The sequence below is a fragment of the Capsicum annuum genome, chromosome 7 (genome assembly GCF_002878395.1).
Source record: "Capsicum annuum cultivar UCD-10X-F1 chromosome 7, UCD10Xv1.1, whole genome shotgun sequence".
NCBI classification, from domain to species: domain Eukaryota; kingdom Viridiplantae; phylum Streptophyta; class Magnoliopsida; order Solanales; family Solanaceae; genus Capsicum; species Capsicum annuum.
In genome coordinates, this window is record NC_061117.1 from 183,042,618 (window position 1) to 183,057,784 (window position 15,167).

The 15,167-nt window shown below is 30.1% G+C and overlaps 1 protein-coding gene across 1 annotated transcript; it reads left to right on the plus strand.

Moving 5' to 3' along the window:
• Positions 1-9,797: 9,797 nt before the first annotated feature.
• LOC107855270 (probable tyrosine-protein phosphatase At1g05000) lies at positions 9,798-14,476 on the plus strand. The gene is given in 5 exon segments (NM_001324716.1): positions 9,798-10,180; positions 10,591-10,684; positions 13,440-13,497; positions 13,597-13,640; positions 13,735-14,476. Coding segments are annotated over 5 exon segments (678 nt in total). The 5' UTR covers positions 9,798-9,884; the 3' UTR covers positions 13,921-14,476.
• The last annotated feature ends 691 nt before the right edge of the window (positions 14,477-15,167 follow it).

Sequence of the window (15,167 nt, forward strand, 5' to 3'; positions counted from 1 at the left end):
AGACAACAATTGCAACAGATGTATATATCTGTTTGATAATTTTCAGCAGATATATCATCTGTTAAAATAGATATGTGTCTATTTGTTTGTTGGACCAGATGAAATACATTCACCTTCTTCACTTCATGCTGCTCTGTTGTGGCCCTTGTACATTGAACAACGATGCAAGACAAAGACAAATGCATTGCAATTTTACTTTTTTCGATGCTTGATGATGCCTTGGAAATATGTTTTCTTCTTTTTTTAGCCACCTTGATCTCTAGTGAAGTATATTGATATGAAATCCTCTTTGATGGAATGACACCCCTCTTAGATGTTATTTTCTTTACAGAAGCAGTTAGTGCATTAATAACATTAATCACTCCATCATGTTTCACCTTGCAGTCTTGACATTTGCATGCAGAACATTCGCTAGATGTGAAAAAATCTTAAGAAAAATCTATATAACCAGTATGATCATAATCATAATGAATTGTTGTTTCAAAAACTGTAAGAAGAGCATCATTATCCCCAACAACAGCACTACTACCACTACCACTACCATCATTAATAACAACAAGCCCACCCTCTAAAATTATTTTTCTTGTGATGGTTGTTGCTCTAAACAATTCTATTTTTATTCTATCAACGATCTCAGGGTCCGATAAAGTTTGCACAGACCATAAAGTAAGAAAAAATGGCATCTTCAACTCTTGATTGGTCGGAACAAGCCATGGATGAACAATTTAAAATAAATCAGTACATATATTAGAATGATGATGAAATCATTTAAAATAATTCTTAATTAAAACAAAAAATTGATTAGAATTAGACTTACTGCTTCCTTCGGGGTATTGAAAAGATCAAGAAATTTTATATTTTTATCAGTTTTGACCGACAACCATCTCAGGATTCTTGGACAGGAAACTTCTTCCTGGTAGTTCCCTTGTTGTCTCAAATAAGGAATGACTTCAAATGCCCAATCCTATAACATAACGCCAATAAATCAAAAGCATTATTAAATAAAAAAATAAATCAGATCATAATTAAAGAAATATTTACCATGAAATCCCATGAAAAACCATATAAGTTATTGTCTTTGATGTTAACGAAGTCAACAAATATTTGGTAGTCATTTTGAAGCTTTCATAGCCCCAAGGTTAGCTGTTAAATGCCTCAAGATTCTCAGAGAGATTTATTAAACTGAGGCTTATGTTTTTGTTAACGTCTCTCGCCCAAAGAATATTATGTACAAACCAAACCAAGCATAATGATTACTTGTGCTTCTTTGAAAGTCCTTTACCTTTCAACGCTTCTATCAAATTTTTATTTCTGAATCTTGAACCAACAATGGACACCACGTTATCACAATCACTCGAGTTGCCTTTGCCTTTTTGGGCTGTGCAGGGTGTCAGAGTAGGTATAACTTGAGAAGGAGAAGGAGGATAATATTTTAGTACGGTAACTATGGCAAACTCCTTCCAACCAAAACAAACAGGCATGCCACAGTAATTTATCCACACCTCATCCATCTTATCTTTGTTTTCATACATAAACCTACGCTTGAGAAAATCATATACCATTTTCATCTGGAAACGAGCATTGTTATCCTTCGGCAAATCAAGATATTGCCAAAGCAGCTTTCCCTAAAATAAGAATCCAATTTTTGTTCTCGAAGTATTTTTTTGAAGGCGTCGAAAGATTTTCCCATGGCTGACTTAACCACGAAATCACCCGTTAAATCTGTGGTACCATCGCACTGCTTTCTCACAGGATAACAATCAATGCTGAAGGTTTTGACCAACTCTTCAGCGGAAAGGCTATTAGCATTTGGATAATCTCTTTTGAAATATTTCTCCTCTCCATGTTCATTATCTTTTGCTCCTGATTGAGAGAACATTTGTAAAGCAAACTCATACAGTGGTGGATGTAGCCTAGCTGCTTCACTTGTTTCTTTACTTGGATTTGATTCGGTCTTTTTTTTTTAGAGCCATATTATCTTAAATTAACAGGAATATAAAATAGATTATAATTGATTAATGCATCGTTAAAAAGGGATAACAGTAAATCTAACATGCACAACAGTAAAATAACAGTTCCAACAGACCACACATCTGTTACACCACGTATGTTATCTTTGGCAATATATAATCGACCTGTTGCAATGGATGAGTAAACCGTTGAAAACAATAAAAATAGTTCACTAATTTGTTGCATTAGGTAGTTTATCTATTGTAACATATAACCAACTCGTTGTAATGGATGAGTAATTCATTGGAAATAGTAAAAACAAATCACTCATCTGTTGCACCAGGAAGGTTATTTGTTACAACATATAACCAACGTGTTGCAACGAATGAGTAATCCGTTGTAAACAGTAAAAATAGATCACTGATCTGTTGTGCCAGAAAGGTTATATATTGCAACATCTAACCAACCTATTGCAATGAATGAGTAATCTATTGAAAACAATAAAAATAGATCACTCATCTATTGCACCAGGTAAGATATCTGTTGCAGCATATAACCAACCTGTTATAGTGGATGAGTAATTTATTGGAAACAATAAAAATAGGCCACACATCTGTTACACTAGGTAGGTTATCTATTGCATCCTATAAACAACCTGTTGCAACAGATGAGTAATCCATTAGAAACAATAAAAATAGATCACTCATCTGTTGCAAAATGAGTTATCTGTTAAATTTTTTTCAAACGAAAGAGTCACCTGTCGCAACAGATGAATAATCTGTTAGATTATTTACCTGTTGTATCAGGTTTTTATTGTTACATCAGATTTACATCTATTGCATCAGATGGTTCATCTTTTGCATCAGATGGTTCATCTGTTGCAACACCATTTTTATCAAGGAAAATAACAAATCAACCAGCAACACCAAAACAACATACACACACACACACACTAATAACATCAATGGTGATAAAAAATCACCAACAAATTGAATCAATAGTATGACAACAAGAAGAAGAAATGCTAGAAATTAGGATTTTATTTAGTCCACATTTAAAATTTAAGCAATAAATATTAAAATTGTTAACCAATACTAAAAGAGATGTTGGCTCAAGTTCCTTTGTTTCTTCATAACTAAAAAGACATAACTTTTTACCCGTAAAAGAAGAAATGAGACGACGAAGAACTCAAAGTTGTTGTCACAGGAAAAGCTTCACGTCGATTGACGGTTGAAAGTCGAAAAAGAACTCGCTCGATTATTTATCATCGGAGATTGAAGAGAGAAATTTTACAGAACTGTTGGTTGGGAGAAAGTTGAGAGAAGCTATCGAGAGAGAGAAAGGAGAGAGACTGATTGATTTGGATTGAAGAGGGGTATGAGTTGGGTTAATTTGTATTTTTGAAAAGATTAAAAAGTTTTAAAAATATTAATCAATTCCACAATTAACTTAATCAAGTTTCCTAATTATGTTTGACCCTTTAAGTTGGTCAATGTCACCAATCCTTTCATTCAAGACTTAAAAGATAAATTTTCTTCAATATTCTCAAGTAAGCCAATCTAAAACAGGTTCATAAAGTTGGGTTGCTATTGTTTATATCTTTCAATATGATGTACAAAAATTTTGTAAAATATATTTATTAATTTTTAGCAAATTCTAAAAATCTATAAATATAGTAAAACTACAAACAAAAAAATAAAGAAATTTGAGGTAGCGCCTCTTATCAATCAAAATGGTCATTTTTCTTTTCTTCTCATAGTTTCAAAGTTTTGACCTTATTTTTCTTCTTTATGTGTCATATTAAACAATCAAAAATCAATTATTAATGAGTATTAATAAGAATCAGTTACACCTTTTCTATTACTCATCTTCTGCACCTCTTCCATTTTGTAACATTTTAGTTACTCTTTCACCTTCCTTATTCAAAATCATAAACATTTTAGTTATAACTTATATTCTTTAATGATACTTATGCATATAGATTTTCATCTTCTTACCTAGAAGTTGACAAATCTCTCTCTCTCTATATATGTGTGTGTATGTGTGTGCAGAGCCTGAAGGGTTATGAATTTTTTTAACTAAAAGTAAGTTTATTCAATTTTAGATTTTTCATATATTGGCTTTAACTAGATTATTAAGGCGAGCTCTATTTGTTCTTTCATAGAGTTATTCATTTTATTTTGAGCTTCTGATTAAAAAAATCATGTTTATATGTATTCATCATTTTAAATTTAATGTATATGCATGTCTACTTCATTTCCAGGAAAATTATTTTGTTTTCAAATTTGTCATTCCTACAAGCTGCTGAGAAGAGGAAAATCATGGAGTAACTTTTTTTTTCTACTTACGTGAACATGTGAAAAACTTTTCAACCAAAGATCTTATGTAATCTATATCAAGATTTACATATATTTGTATTAGGTGGTGGAGAAGCTAACCTCACTATTAACAATTGATACAATAAAATATAACTATGAAATTTCTTCAAAATGTTAATACCTTCATAATAACTTTTAAATAAAAAATAATTACCATGAAATTCTTTTATTATTGTAGATGTCACTATCACTATATTGGCTAACAATATAATTGAGAACTAATGATAGTTTGTTTATGTTCCTATTCAGCGTAACTATTTATCTCTTCTCCTAAAATTTCTTAGCTTTTCTTGTGTTGAGTTACATTTTCATAGTACTATTTTAAGTAGCAATTATCGGTATCTCAAAGATTGCATTCTCATATTTGGTAAGATCGTATCTCCATGAATGGAAGTGTCTTGCCATTTAATATACTCTATTGATTGTTCTTTTAATTCTTATGTATAGATTTTCTTAGTCGGAATACTCAACATCAGTCGAGAATGTGAATCAGCGCATATCTAATATTTACGATCTGGTGACGATTGCATCAACAAAGTTGTGGCCTTAATTTTTGAGAATTAGATTACATGTATGTGTATATATGTATTTTTTTTTTACATATATCGTACCTTTCTAAAGCTTGTAAGAGTTAATGCATGCATAAAAATTATTATTTTTTTGGATTTAATATCCTAGGTTATTAGATTAAATTTGTTGTACCTTCAAAGTTATGAATTCATATATATTATTTGTTGTAATTTTAATAGATTTTCACACAAATTTATGCTTTATCAAAAGTATTATGTTTCAGATGAAGTCGAATACCATACATTAGATCGACACTTGCTTTTGTATTATTTGTTGATATTGTTTCAATTTCATTCTTATTTTAATCTAATTAATACTTTTTTTTTTTTTGCAAAGAATTACAAATCGGCTTTAAAAATTCTATCGATTGCTTTGATAAAAATTTACTTTTGTATGCACTCCACAAAAATATTATCATGAAATTTATTAAGCATTTGGTAGAATTTTTAAAATATATTTATATAATCTATATTTCTTTAAATGAATTTCTTTGTTAATATCATTTAGGCAAAATTTCACTTTCTTTCTATCTTTAATTTCATATATAATATTGGTGTTGGTATGGATATATAGTAATATGAAGGCAATAGACGGTATTTTTATAGTTAATAGTAATAATTCACATGGTTCTTCTTTTATCTTTCAAACAAAATTAGCTTAAAAAATTATAACATAAATTTATTGATATTTTTCATAGACTATCCACACGAAGCGCGGTCAAGTTCACTAGTATTCTATTAAACACTATGAATGCACTAATATTGGATATGTATTCTTTAACTTTGCATAAATATATAATCTAAATTTATTTTTCTATTTGATATTCAGTCATGTAATTAATACTTAATAGACTTATTTTAGCATGAGTTAATTTTTTTAAATTATAATTATTTTTACTATAACTTATTAACTTGAAATATTTGTTTTATATAATTTTGTCATTAGTGTTGTTGAGTGTTTTATTGCAATCATTCATTTTGTATTTGTGTGTTTTATAAGAAACACCTGAAGATGGTAGTATCTTACAAGGACTAAGAAATATTTGAAGCAAAACTCAATTATATTTTTATATAAAGATTTTATTTGAAAAATTTTTTGTAATTCCTGCTATTTCGTCCGTTTGACTTGAAAATGACTTTTTTTTCCAGTCCCATTAAAGCAACCTGGTCCATTTAATAGGCCGGCGGGAGATCACTCGAGAAGTTTCACTCATATTTTTTTTCTAAAGCCTAAACCCACTCCCCGAACCGTAAGCTAACACCCACTGAAACTCGCAAAAAATTCATAATTTCTACCATTTCACTTGTTTGACTTGAAAAATGGCTTTCTCGTCCATGCCAAACCAGCTCGACCAATTCGAGAAAATAAAAAAAAATTAAAAAATACTGAGATTGAAAAATCTAAATTTTATTGATTTGATTTATACATTTAAAACTGCAACACAAATAACTCAACTCCTATTTCCTACATTACTCACTTCTAAGCCAATTACGAAACGAATCCTAATTAATTAGGTACCTATAAATATTTCTTCTCTCTATGATTAGAGAAAAATATTTTTTGCGAGGTAAAACGTGTAGAGAGGGAGAAGGTTAGTGTGACAATTACCACATTTGTTGTGCTAACATTACCCCTTTCTAATGCAGATATAATTTCCTCAATTTTTTTCGTCTCCATTCTTTTCTTCTTCAAGTTATTTGATACTTGAAATTTATTGGGTTGATCAAATATATTGTGATTTAAAAGATTGACCACCAATTGTTTATTTGGGATCAATTAAATTGAAGAAATTTGAAAAGTACCATTAGGATTTTGTCGAGTTGATTGTTGAAGAAGATATGATCTGTTGATATATATATATATATATATATATATATATTAATTATCTGAGTTGAATTTAACATCAAAATCAATTGGGATTGGTATTAAAACACTATTAGATTTTAAATTTGAAGTTTATTTGAATCGGTTTAAATAAATTTTGAAACAAAAACATATTGGCCAAGTTTCTCATAAACTTTTGGTAATATTGTCTAAATTTACAGTACAAGTTTTCAAAACTCTTGGTGATCCGCCATAATTTTTGTACAATTTATTTCAAAATTATAACAATATCTACTAAAATTCTGATGATTCACTCGAAATTGTGGCAAACCCGCTTTTCCATTAAACTCCCCCTAATCTGCCATGAGCCAGTAGCATTTTCTTAAAATGATTTGGTGCGTCGAAATGTCACATAGTTACTTGATCATATTAACTTGACACAAATATTAAGAAACAATAAATAACAGATAATTTTATAATATCAATTTTTGATTAATTCTCTAAAAAATGTATTGAATGATGAATAATATTTAATAACAGAAATACAATAAATAAAAATAATAAGTTATCCATTCATTTTTCAAATTGAATAAATAATATTAGACATCTTATTTTAATATAGCATACAAGAAAAAATGAAGCAAGGGGGGTAACATCTCTTCATGCTTTTGAAGAATTAAAATTGTCATCATAAATGAATATTACTCTACACAATTGTCACTTTGTCTCTGTGTGTGCAGTGTGTTAATTTAAATTCTCGTTTGCCCTCAAACGAATCTTACGTCTAATTAAGCACTCACAAAGCATGATTGAATCACCTCAGTAATAGTCCTATAAGAAAGAATAACATGTAAAATCAAAAATTGTTTTTCGTCTAAACACCATGAGCATAAAGTTTTTACATGCATGTCAAAGATAATAGAGAGGCCTGTAAATGGATTGATGATAAATATTTAGTCGCATCAGGTTTACATCAAATCATATAAATATATAATTAAGTAATTTAATAAAATTAAAGATTTTTTAGTTAGTAGTAATAATTAGCTTTTAGATATCTATAATTTACACACATATTGCATATATGAGTAAAAACTTAAAACACTTGATGTGTAAGTTTGTGAGATAATTGAGGTCTCTTAATTATTAGTACTGATTAAAATTTTAAATTTAAATTTGAGAATTTCTGAATCTCAAGAAATAAAATGTTACTTCTTTAATGATCGAATTAGTGTAATATTTTCTATTTAGATGATTATTCTTTTCAAACATACGCATCCACGAGTATTGACTATTGAGCGTCGACATTGAACAGCCACCTTGCAGAGGCGCATTTTAGATAAAGCATCACTTGACCCCAGCCCCTGAGAACTAACTGTTCCTCGTCCAAAAAGTCGCCATTTCCTTCTCATTTAAGTACTTGTCAATATAGATGGAAGGCGTTCTAAGTAATTATTAAATTATTGTCACGTGACTTTAAATCTAAGAATTATTTTTTCAAAAAATATAAAATAAAATTATGTAAAAAATTTATTTTAATATAATCTATATTTATGTATATTCATCAATACTAAAATTAATACAATAATAATAATATATTTAATAAAATTTTACAAATAAAATTTAGAACGGATTGACACAAATGAAAAAAGTTAAGGATAAAATTATAAAAATTATTAAATAATTCAAGACATATTAGGCGAATAAATAATACTTTTTTCGGTCAATTTAATTTATCACTTGTTGAGTTGACATATTTATTAAGAAAAATAATTAATATCATAACTATTTATGGTAGTACCTCAATTAAATTATACTTATATGATATCTGAAAGTTAATTTAAAAAATAATAATTATTACTATATTAAAAATAAAATAAAAAAAATTATCTTCTCTTAATATATTCTTAATAAAATAAAATAAAAATTATCTTCTCTTAATATATCAAAACAAATAATAAATAAAAATAAAAATTTAATTAAAAAATACATATAGCTCTGCATATATATTAACAAAATACATACCTGATTCATATGTATATTCTTATTTTATATGAGTCACCTTTGTATTTCGTAAATACATATGAAGATATACAGTATAGTTATATTTGTTACAAATTAATATGAATATGATATGTATTTCGTAAATACATATATATGTTTTGTACAGAAATACATATCAAAATCTGTATGACTATTTATTTTGTATATTTTTTTTGAATATATGTATGTGATATATATATTTATCTTTTCAAAACAAAAGTTAGAGATAGAAAAGTAAACAAATGAAAAAATAAAATAAAAAATAAAAAAAAGAAAAAAAATGAAAAAAAGAGAAGTGAAAAAGAAAAAAAAAAAAGAAGAAAGAGAAATAGAAGTGTAAAAATAAAAGAAAAGCAAAACAAAATCAAATAGAAAAAAGAAAAACAAAACGAAAATAGAAAAAGAAAAAAAGGATATGAAAAAGGAAAAAAAAGAAAACGAAAAAGGAAAAAAAAGAGAAACAGAAGAGAGAAAATAAAGTGAAAAAAAAAATAAATCAAAATAAAAAATAAAATAATAAAAATATAAGATGAAAAAAAAATTAACAAGAAAAAAAAGTAGAAATATAAGAAAGTGAAATATAGTAATGATTTTTTATATTGAAATCTTAAAGATTATAGAGATAATTATTTTCAAATATGAAAAAGAGAAAAAAAATAAAAAATAAAAAAAATAAAAAAGAAAAGAAATAGAAGAAAAAAAATAAAAAAAATGTAAATAAAATAAAATAATAAAAAGATAAGATGAAAAAAAAAGAATAAAAGATATAGCTTATTTGAGGGAATAGTGGAGTGAAAATACCAAGGTGTAAGTTGTGAGAGTAAAATATGCACTTACCTAATTAATAAGTAAAATAATATCACTCTTGTTATAAATTATAATTTTATAAAAATATTATTATTTATTATAATTATAATTATAATTATAAATATGCTACTTTTTACGATTTTTTCTAAAATAAAATCGAACATCACATGTATTGGGTAATATTTGTGCCTATAAATTCCAAGTTCCAAAACGAGAAAGTTCTCCCCGTAGTGTATCAGAATCTCCAATTCCACTCAATTCAAAACTACTCTCTCTCTCTCTCTCTCCTTCTTTTCCACTCTCTCTTCAGTCACTATGAAACTACACGCAACCGTTGCTTCTCCAACTGACACGTGTAAAACCATTGAAGTCGCCGTCGTCGAGCGGCACCACCACCGTTCTCCTCCACAAGCCATCAAGCTTTCGCCGATCCCCACCGCCGACGATAATAATCCCTATAACCTTACCTCCCCCGATGATGAAAATAGCGGCGAAGAGTTCTTCATTCCTCCTCTCAACTTCTCTATGGTCGATAATGGCATTTTCCGGTCCGGTTTCCCTGACGTTGATAACTTCTCCTTTCTTCAAACACTTGGCCTTCGTTCCATCATGTAGGCTACTTGTTACTACTATTTTGCTAGTACTACTCCCTCTCTTCCAAAATATTTGCCATTATTATTTCACGAGAGTCGGTTTCACTAAATTTTAAAGCTAACTAAGTTAGATTAGATTAATTTCATATTTTAAAAGTAAAATTTAGATATTCAAAAATTATAGTAGAAGTATTATAAATGCAATTTTTCTCATATCAATCAATATGATGAAAAAATATATCTTACAGTTCATATCATTTTACTCGCAAAAAGGAAATTATGACAAGTATTTTGGAACAGGAGGAGTAATTATTTAGCTCAAGTTTTTGGATGAGACGGATGTTGTGGCGCTCTCTTTGTGTTTATTTGATGTAGAGTGATAATAGAATTGATGAATTATTATTATTATTTTTTTTGGTTGTTGACAGATATCTGTGTCCAGAACTATATCCGGAATCAAACATGGAGTTTCTCAAAGCAAATGATATTCGCCTGTTTCAGTTCGGAATTAAAAATTGCAAAGTATGTTTCTCATTTCTATATGATGATTTGCTGATAAATGTTGCTTCTTTCCGTTGATTCGTTGCTTTTATTTGTGTAAGTGATTTAATTACATTTACTTTCTCTTCAGCTAAATATGGTGTAGGAGAATGTCAATTTTTGGAAGTTAGAAATGAGATGATTTAGATTGAAGAGAAGAGAGAGAGAGAGGCACTAAAATAATTGAAAGCACGCCTAGTGGGCCGTAGAAGATTTCGGAAATAGTAGTCCTGCGTTCGTTTTCACTTGTTATTACTAATTTCTTAATTAAATTTTACTTTACTTGTCATTTTTGACATATCAAGAAAACACAATTTTTTCCCTTCAAATTCATTTCAAAACACAATGTAAACATCATTTATTGCGGCTTCTATGGTAAAATAGTCATGCTATTAATTATTTTTCTTAATAGATGTGTCAAATCAAAATATGTCAAGTAAAATCAAACGGAGAGAGTAGTATAAGTTAATTTGGGCATTTATAGGAGTACAGTCCATCGAAAAGAGAACCATGGAATAGTTTTTTCTAACGTTAAATTCCGGCTAGAAAGGATAGTCCTACACACTAAAGCAGCTGCTGTATGTGAGGTACGGGGAAGGCTTAGACCACAAGGCTATTGGACGCAGCTTTATCTTGCATTTCTGCCGGTGGAGGTTTCTACGACTTGAATATAAAATTTTGACTACGTCTGATGAATACATATTTATATCTGTTTCCATGTACATCATAAAATGATGCTTGTTTATTTCTATATGTGCATAATATACACATTTATATCCGTTAATTCATTTTCTGTCTGCATCATATGATCTTCTGCTTAAGTCATGTGGAAGGATTGAATTAACTGGCCATTTCAATTTTTGGTTCTTAGAAGTTTGAGGAAAATTAATATGTAAGGGGTTCGTATTGTGATGAGTGAGGATGGCAACCTGGAAGGTTGCACAATAATTTAATGCATTTTAGAGAATGCCACAAGATGATAGGTCTAAAATTTGGCCATTGCTGATCTCAAAGGCTGTGGCCCACGTAGGGTTTAGAAATTTAATTATTAATACTACTTTCTTGTGATAGAAATATTGATCTAAGGATAACCACAAGTATTACTTTAAAGAAACGAATCAGTAAATGTCTGGCTATGTTTATTCTTCTTCTTTTTTTGATTGTTGTTTTGATATGCTATTATCTACGCCTAAAAACTAAAAAATTGTCTTTACAGTTATTTCCTTTCTTAAATCAACACCTAGTTGGCATCACAGTTACTCTCTTAGTTATGCACACTTGGAGTGTCTTCAGAAGAAACTGGCTTTAAGATCATTATTCTTTATCCTGAATCCTGATCAACCTTCAAGATTCTATGTCCTACTTGTACACCTCAACGTTTATGTGTTTTGTATTCCTTGAAACTTTTCAGAAAACATAATATATGTACTAACTGGAAATCTCAGATTATTGCATTCTTAGCTCTACCTTGTAAGAACTTAGTTTATTTATTTATTTATTTTTTTCATTTATTTTTTATTTTTTAATTTTGTTTTTGTATTGAAAAGATTTTGTTCTTGAGTATGGTACAGAGCCAGAGCCAGAGCCAGAGCCAGAGCCAGCCTAGTAATAGGGGGTTTGTCCGAACCCCCTTCGACGAAAAATTATATTATGGGATGGCTCCCGGCTCCGCCTCTGGTATGGGATGCTGTTGGTTATGCATGTATCATAGTTATCATCGTAGTGCCATTAATTTTTCCCCACGTTGAGAAGGTCGATTCATGTATATACTTGAATTATGGTTAAGTTCGGATCCAACTCTCGTGTAGCTATTTTATTAGAACTAACTAAATAGGATAGTCCTCCTCTCCATGAAGTGAAAGAGCATGGCAATGGAAAAGTTAGGTGCGGAAACACCAGGCACATTGGCAATCACTTAAAAGTTAAAATTTAGCTGTAGACTTCATTTCATTCATTTAACTGACTGGTAAAGTTTCATTTTTTTCTTTTGGATCTTCAAGGAAAGATCAAATGATGTGTTACCTTACCATTGTCTTTTTATCGTAACATCTAACTGCTGAAGTTAGCGGAAATTTTCCCCATTTCATCTTTTTGATCTCTCTATGGTTTATATGATTAACCAGGCAGATGCTATGTGTGGTAGGTTGTTGGCTTCAGTCCTCTCTTGTCCCAACTTAACTTTTAAGTGTCTATCTCAGTTATCGGGTGACAGACTACTCCCTATATTTCCGCATATGCAGTAAAAGAAATTACACTTTAAAAAAGAACCTGATTCTATACCTTTTAGTTTGTCTTATTAGCTCATCAATACCAACAAAGGTTCCTGGAGATGTTCGTGAGCCACACTTTATTTCTAGCTTGAGATTTGCTTAATGTAGCAATCAATGTCGACATGGTCCATGAGTTTATCTTGAGATTAAACAAAATTGATTGTTAGTTTTAAATTTGCTTTTAAGAAAAGGAAAAAAATAGAAGTTACTCAAGAACGGTTATTAAACTCATGCTGGAAATATTGATAAGGGCTCAAGTAATCTTACTCTTCTGTTTTTCGGTGCCTCCCCCTGGGTTCTTTGCTTAGTTGAGATACTGTAGAAAATTTTCAGCGTGGTGTGGTGTCATTGGACTTTACTGATGCTAAAGAATTGATCAAATCTTTTGTTGCCCCAGAAGAGTATTTTGTTTTGTTCTTGTATGAAAAATAATTATTGGCGATTGATTTTTACAATTATGCTCTCAGGAACCTTTTGTTAATATTCCAGAAGAGAAAATTCGCGAAGCTTTGGGGGTTCTAATCGGTATGCTCTTTCAGAAGAGAATATCCTTTTACAAACTGCTAGTCAAAGTGAGTTAATACTGCTATCTTCATGTGCTAATGTTTTATCTGTTGCTCACAGATGTTAGAAATCACCCGGTGTTGATTCACTGCAAACGCGGGAAGGTGTGTAATTTTTATTTTCTTATGTTGTAGCCTCACATTCCATAGTACAAGTACCTTATTTAAGTTATGCCTTTTCTGTGTGTCCATTTTCCAGCACCGAACTGGGTGCCTTGTTGGATGCTTGAGAAAATTGCAGAAGTGGTGCCTAACATCTGTGTTTGACGAGTACCAACGTTTTGCTGCTGCCAAAGCAAGAGTGTCAGATCAGAGGTTTATGGAGCTTTTTGATGCATCCATCTTCAAACAACAGTCATTGCCATTTTCGTGTTCAAAGAGGTAACGCCCAGTACATGTGAACCAGGGATTCTGCTTCTTTTCTTTGCTGTCTTTGGCGTTCAATAAATTGGAAGAGTTGATGACTTTTTGAAGTAGTACATGTTGTTAAAGAAGATCAATAATCAAGGGAATGGTCATTCTTATTCCATTACAAGATCAATTAAAGAAGATTTACGAGTATCTCCTTTCTTGGAGAGCTCTTAGCTTCCTCCTTGAAATTTCCGTAATATGTTTAGCATAGATATGCTTAGGTTTCTTTTGAATTCTGTGACCTGGTAAAGAAGCATTTAGCCAATGCTGATAAGAGTGTTATTTGTCATAAATACCAGTAGAGCTCGTTCTCTCCGTCAGGGTTCTTCCTGCCAACTATGATTAAACCAAGGCAGCTACTAGGAACCAAATTGTACCCGTGATGATACCTGGTTTCTGGTTCTCCGACACATATCTGTCTGTAACTTAATAGTATGTTATAGTATCTCTACTATGCTAGAAGCTTTAATTAGTTGCAACTAGGAAGGTCCACAAGCAACAAGTGTTCAATGATGCTGTTGAGTTCCCCTAGAAAGGAGTCTATTGTAGTTTTTTGCATCTTGCAACAAGTTCTATATTTCACTTGAATGTCATGTCCTATTTAATTTTTAGCACGAGATAAGTTTGCCATTTCTACCTTGTTTACAATTTTGAGCAAACATTGTGAGTTGTAAAGGGACGCCGCCCATTCCTGAGCAAGTCTCACATTATAGACCTATTAGCTTATGTAATACAGTTTATAATCAAGATTTTGATAAATAGAATTCGCCCATTTCTTAATAAAATCATAAATCCTCTCCGATGTAGTTTTATCCTAGTAGAAGAGCTTTTGATAATGCCATCATAGTTCAAAAAGCAATTAATGATTAAAATAAATTTAGAAAAAGCGTTTGATAGAATTAAATGGTTTTACATTATATTTTCCTAATTAGTTTTAATTTTCCTAAAGATATGATCAATCTTATAATGGAATGTACATCTTCTATATCTATTTTAGTTAATGGCAACTCAGGTAATGAGATCCTCTACCACGTGTTTATTTATCGTTTGCATGGAATCTTTATCTAGAATTATAACCCAAGCCATATTTCAAAAGATTTGATTTTCTATAAGAATTACTCCATCGTCTACACCACTCTCACATTTACTTTGTGGATGATTTAATCCTCTTTGCAAAAGCTAATATTGTCAACGCCAATAATATTGTATCAAATATTCAAG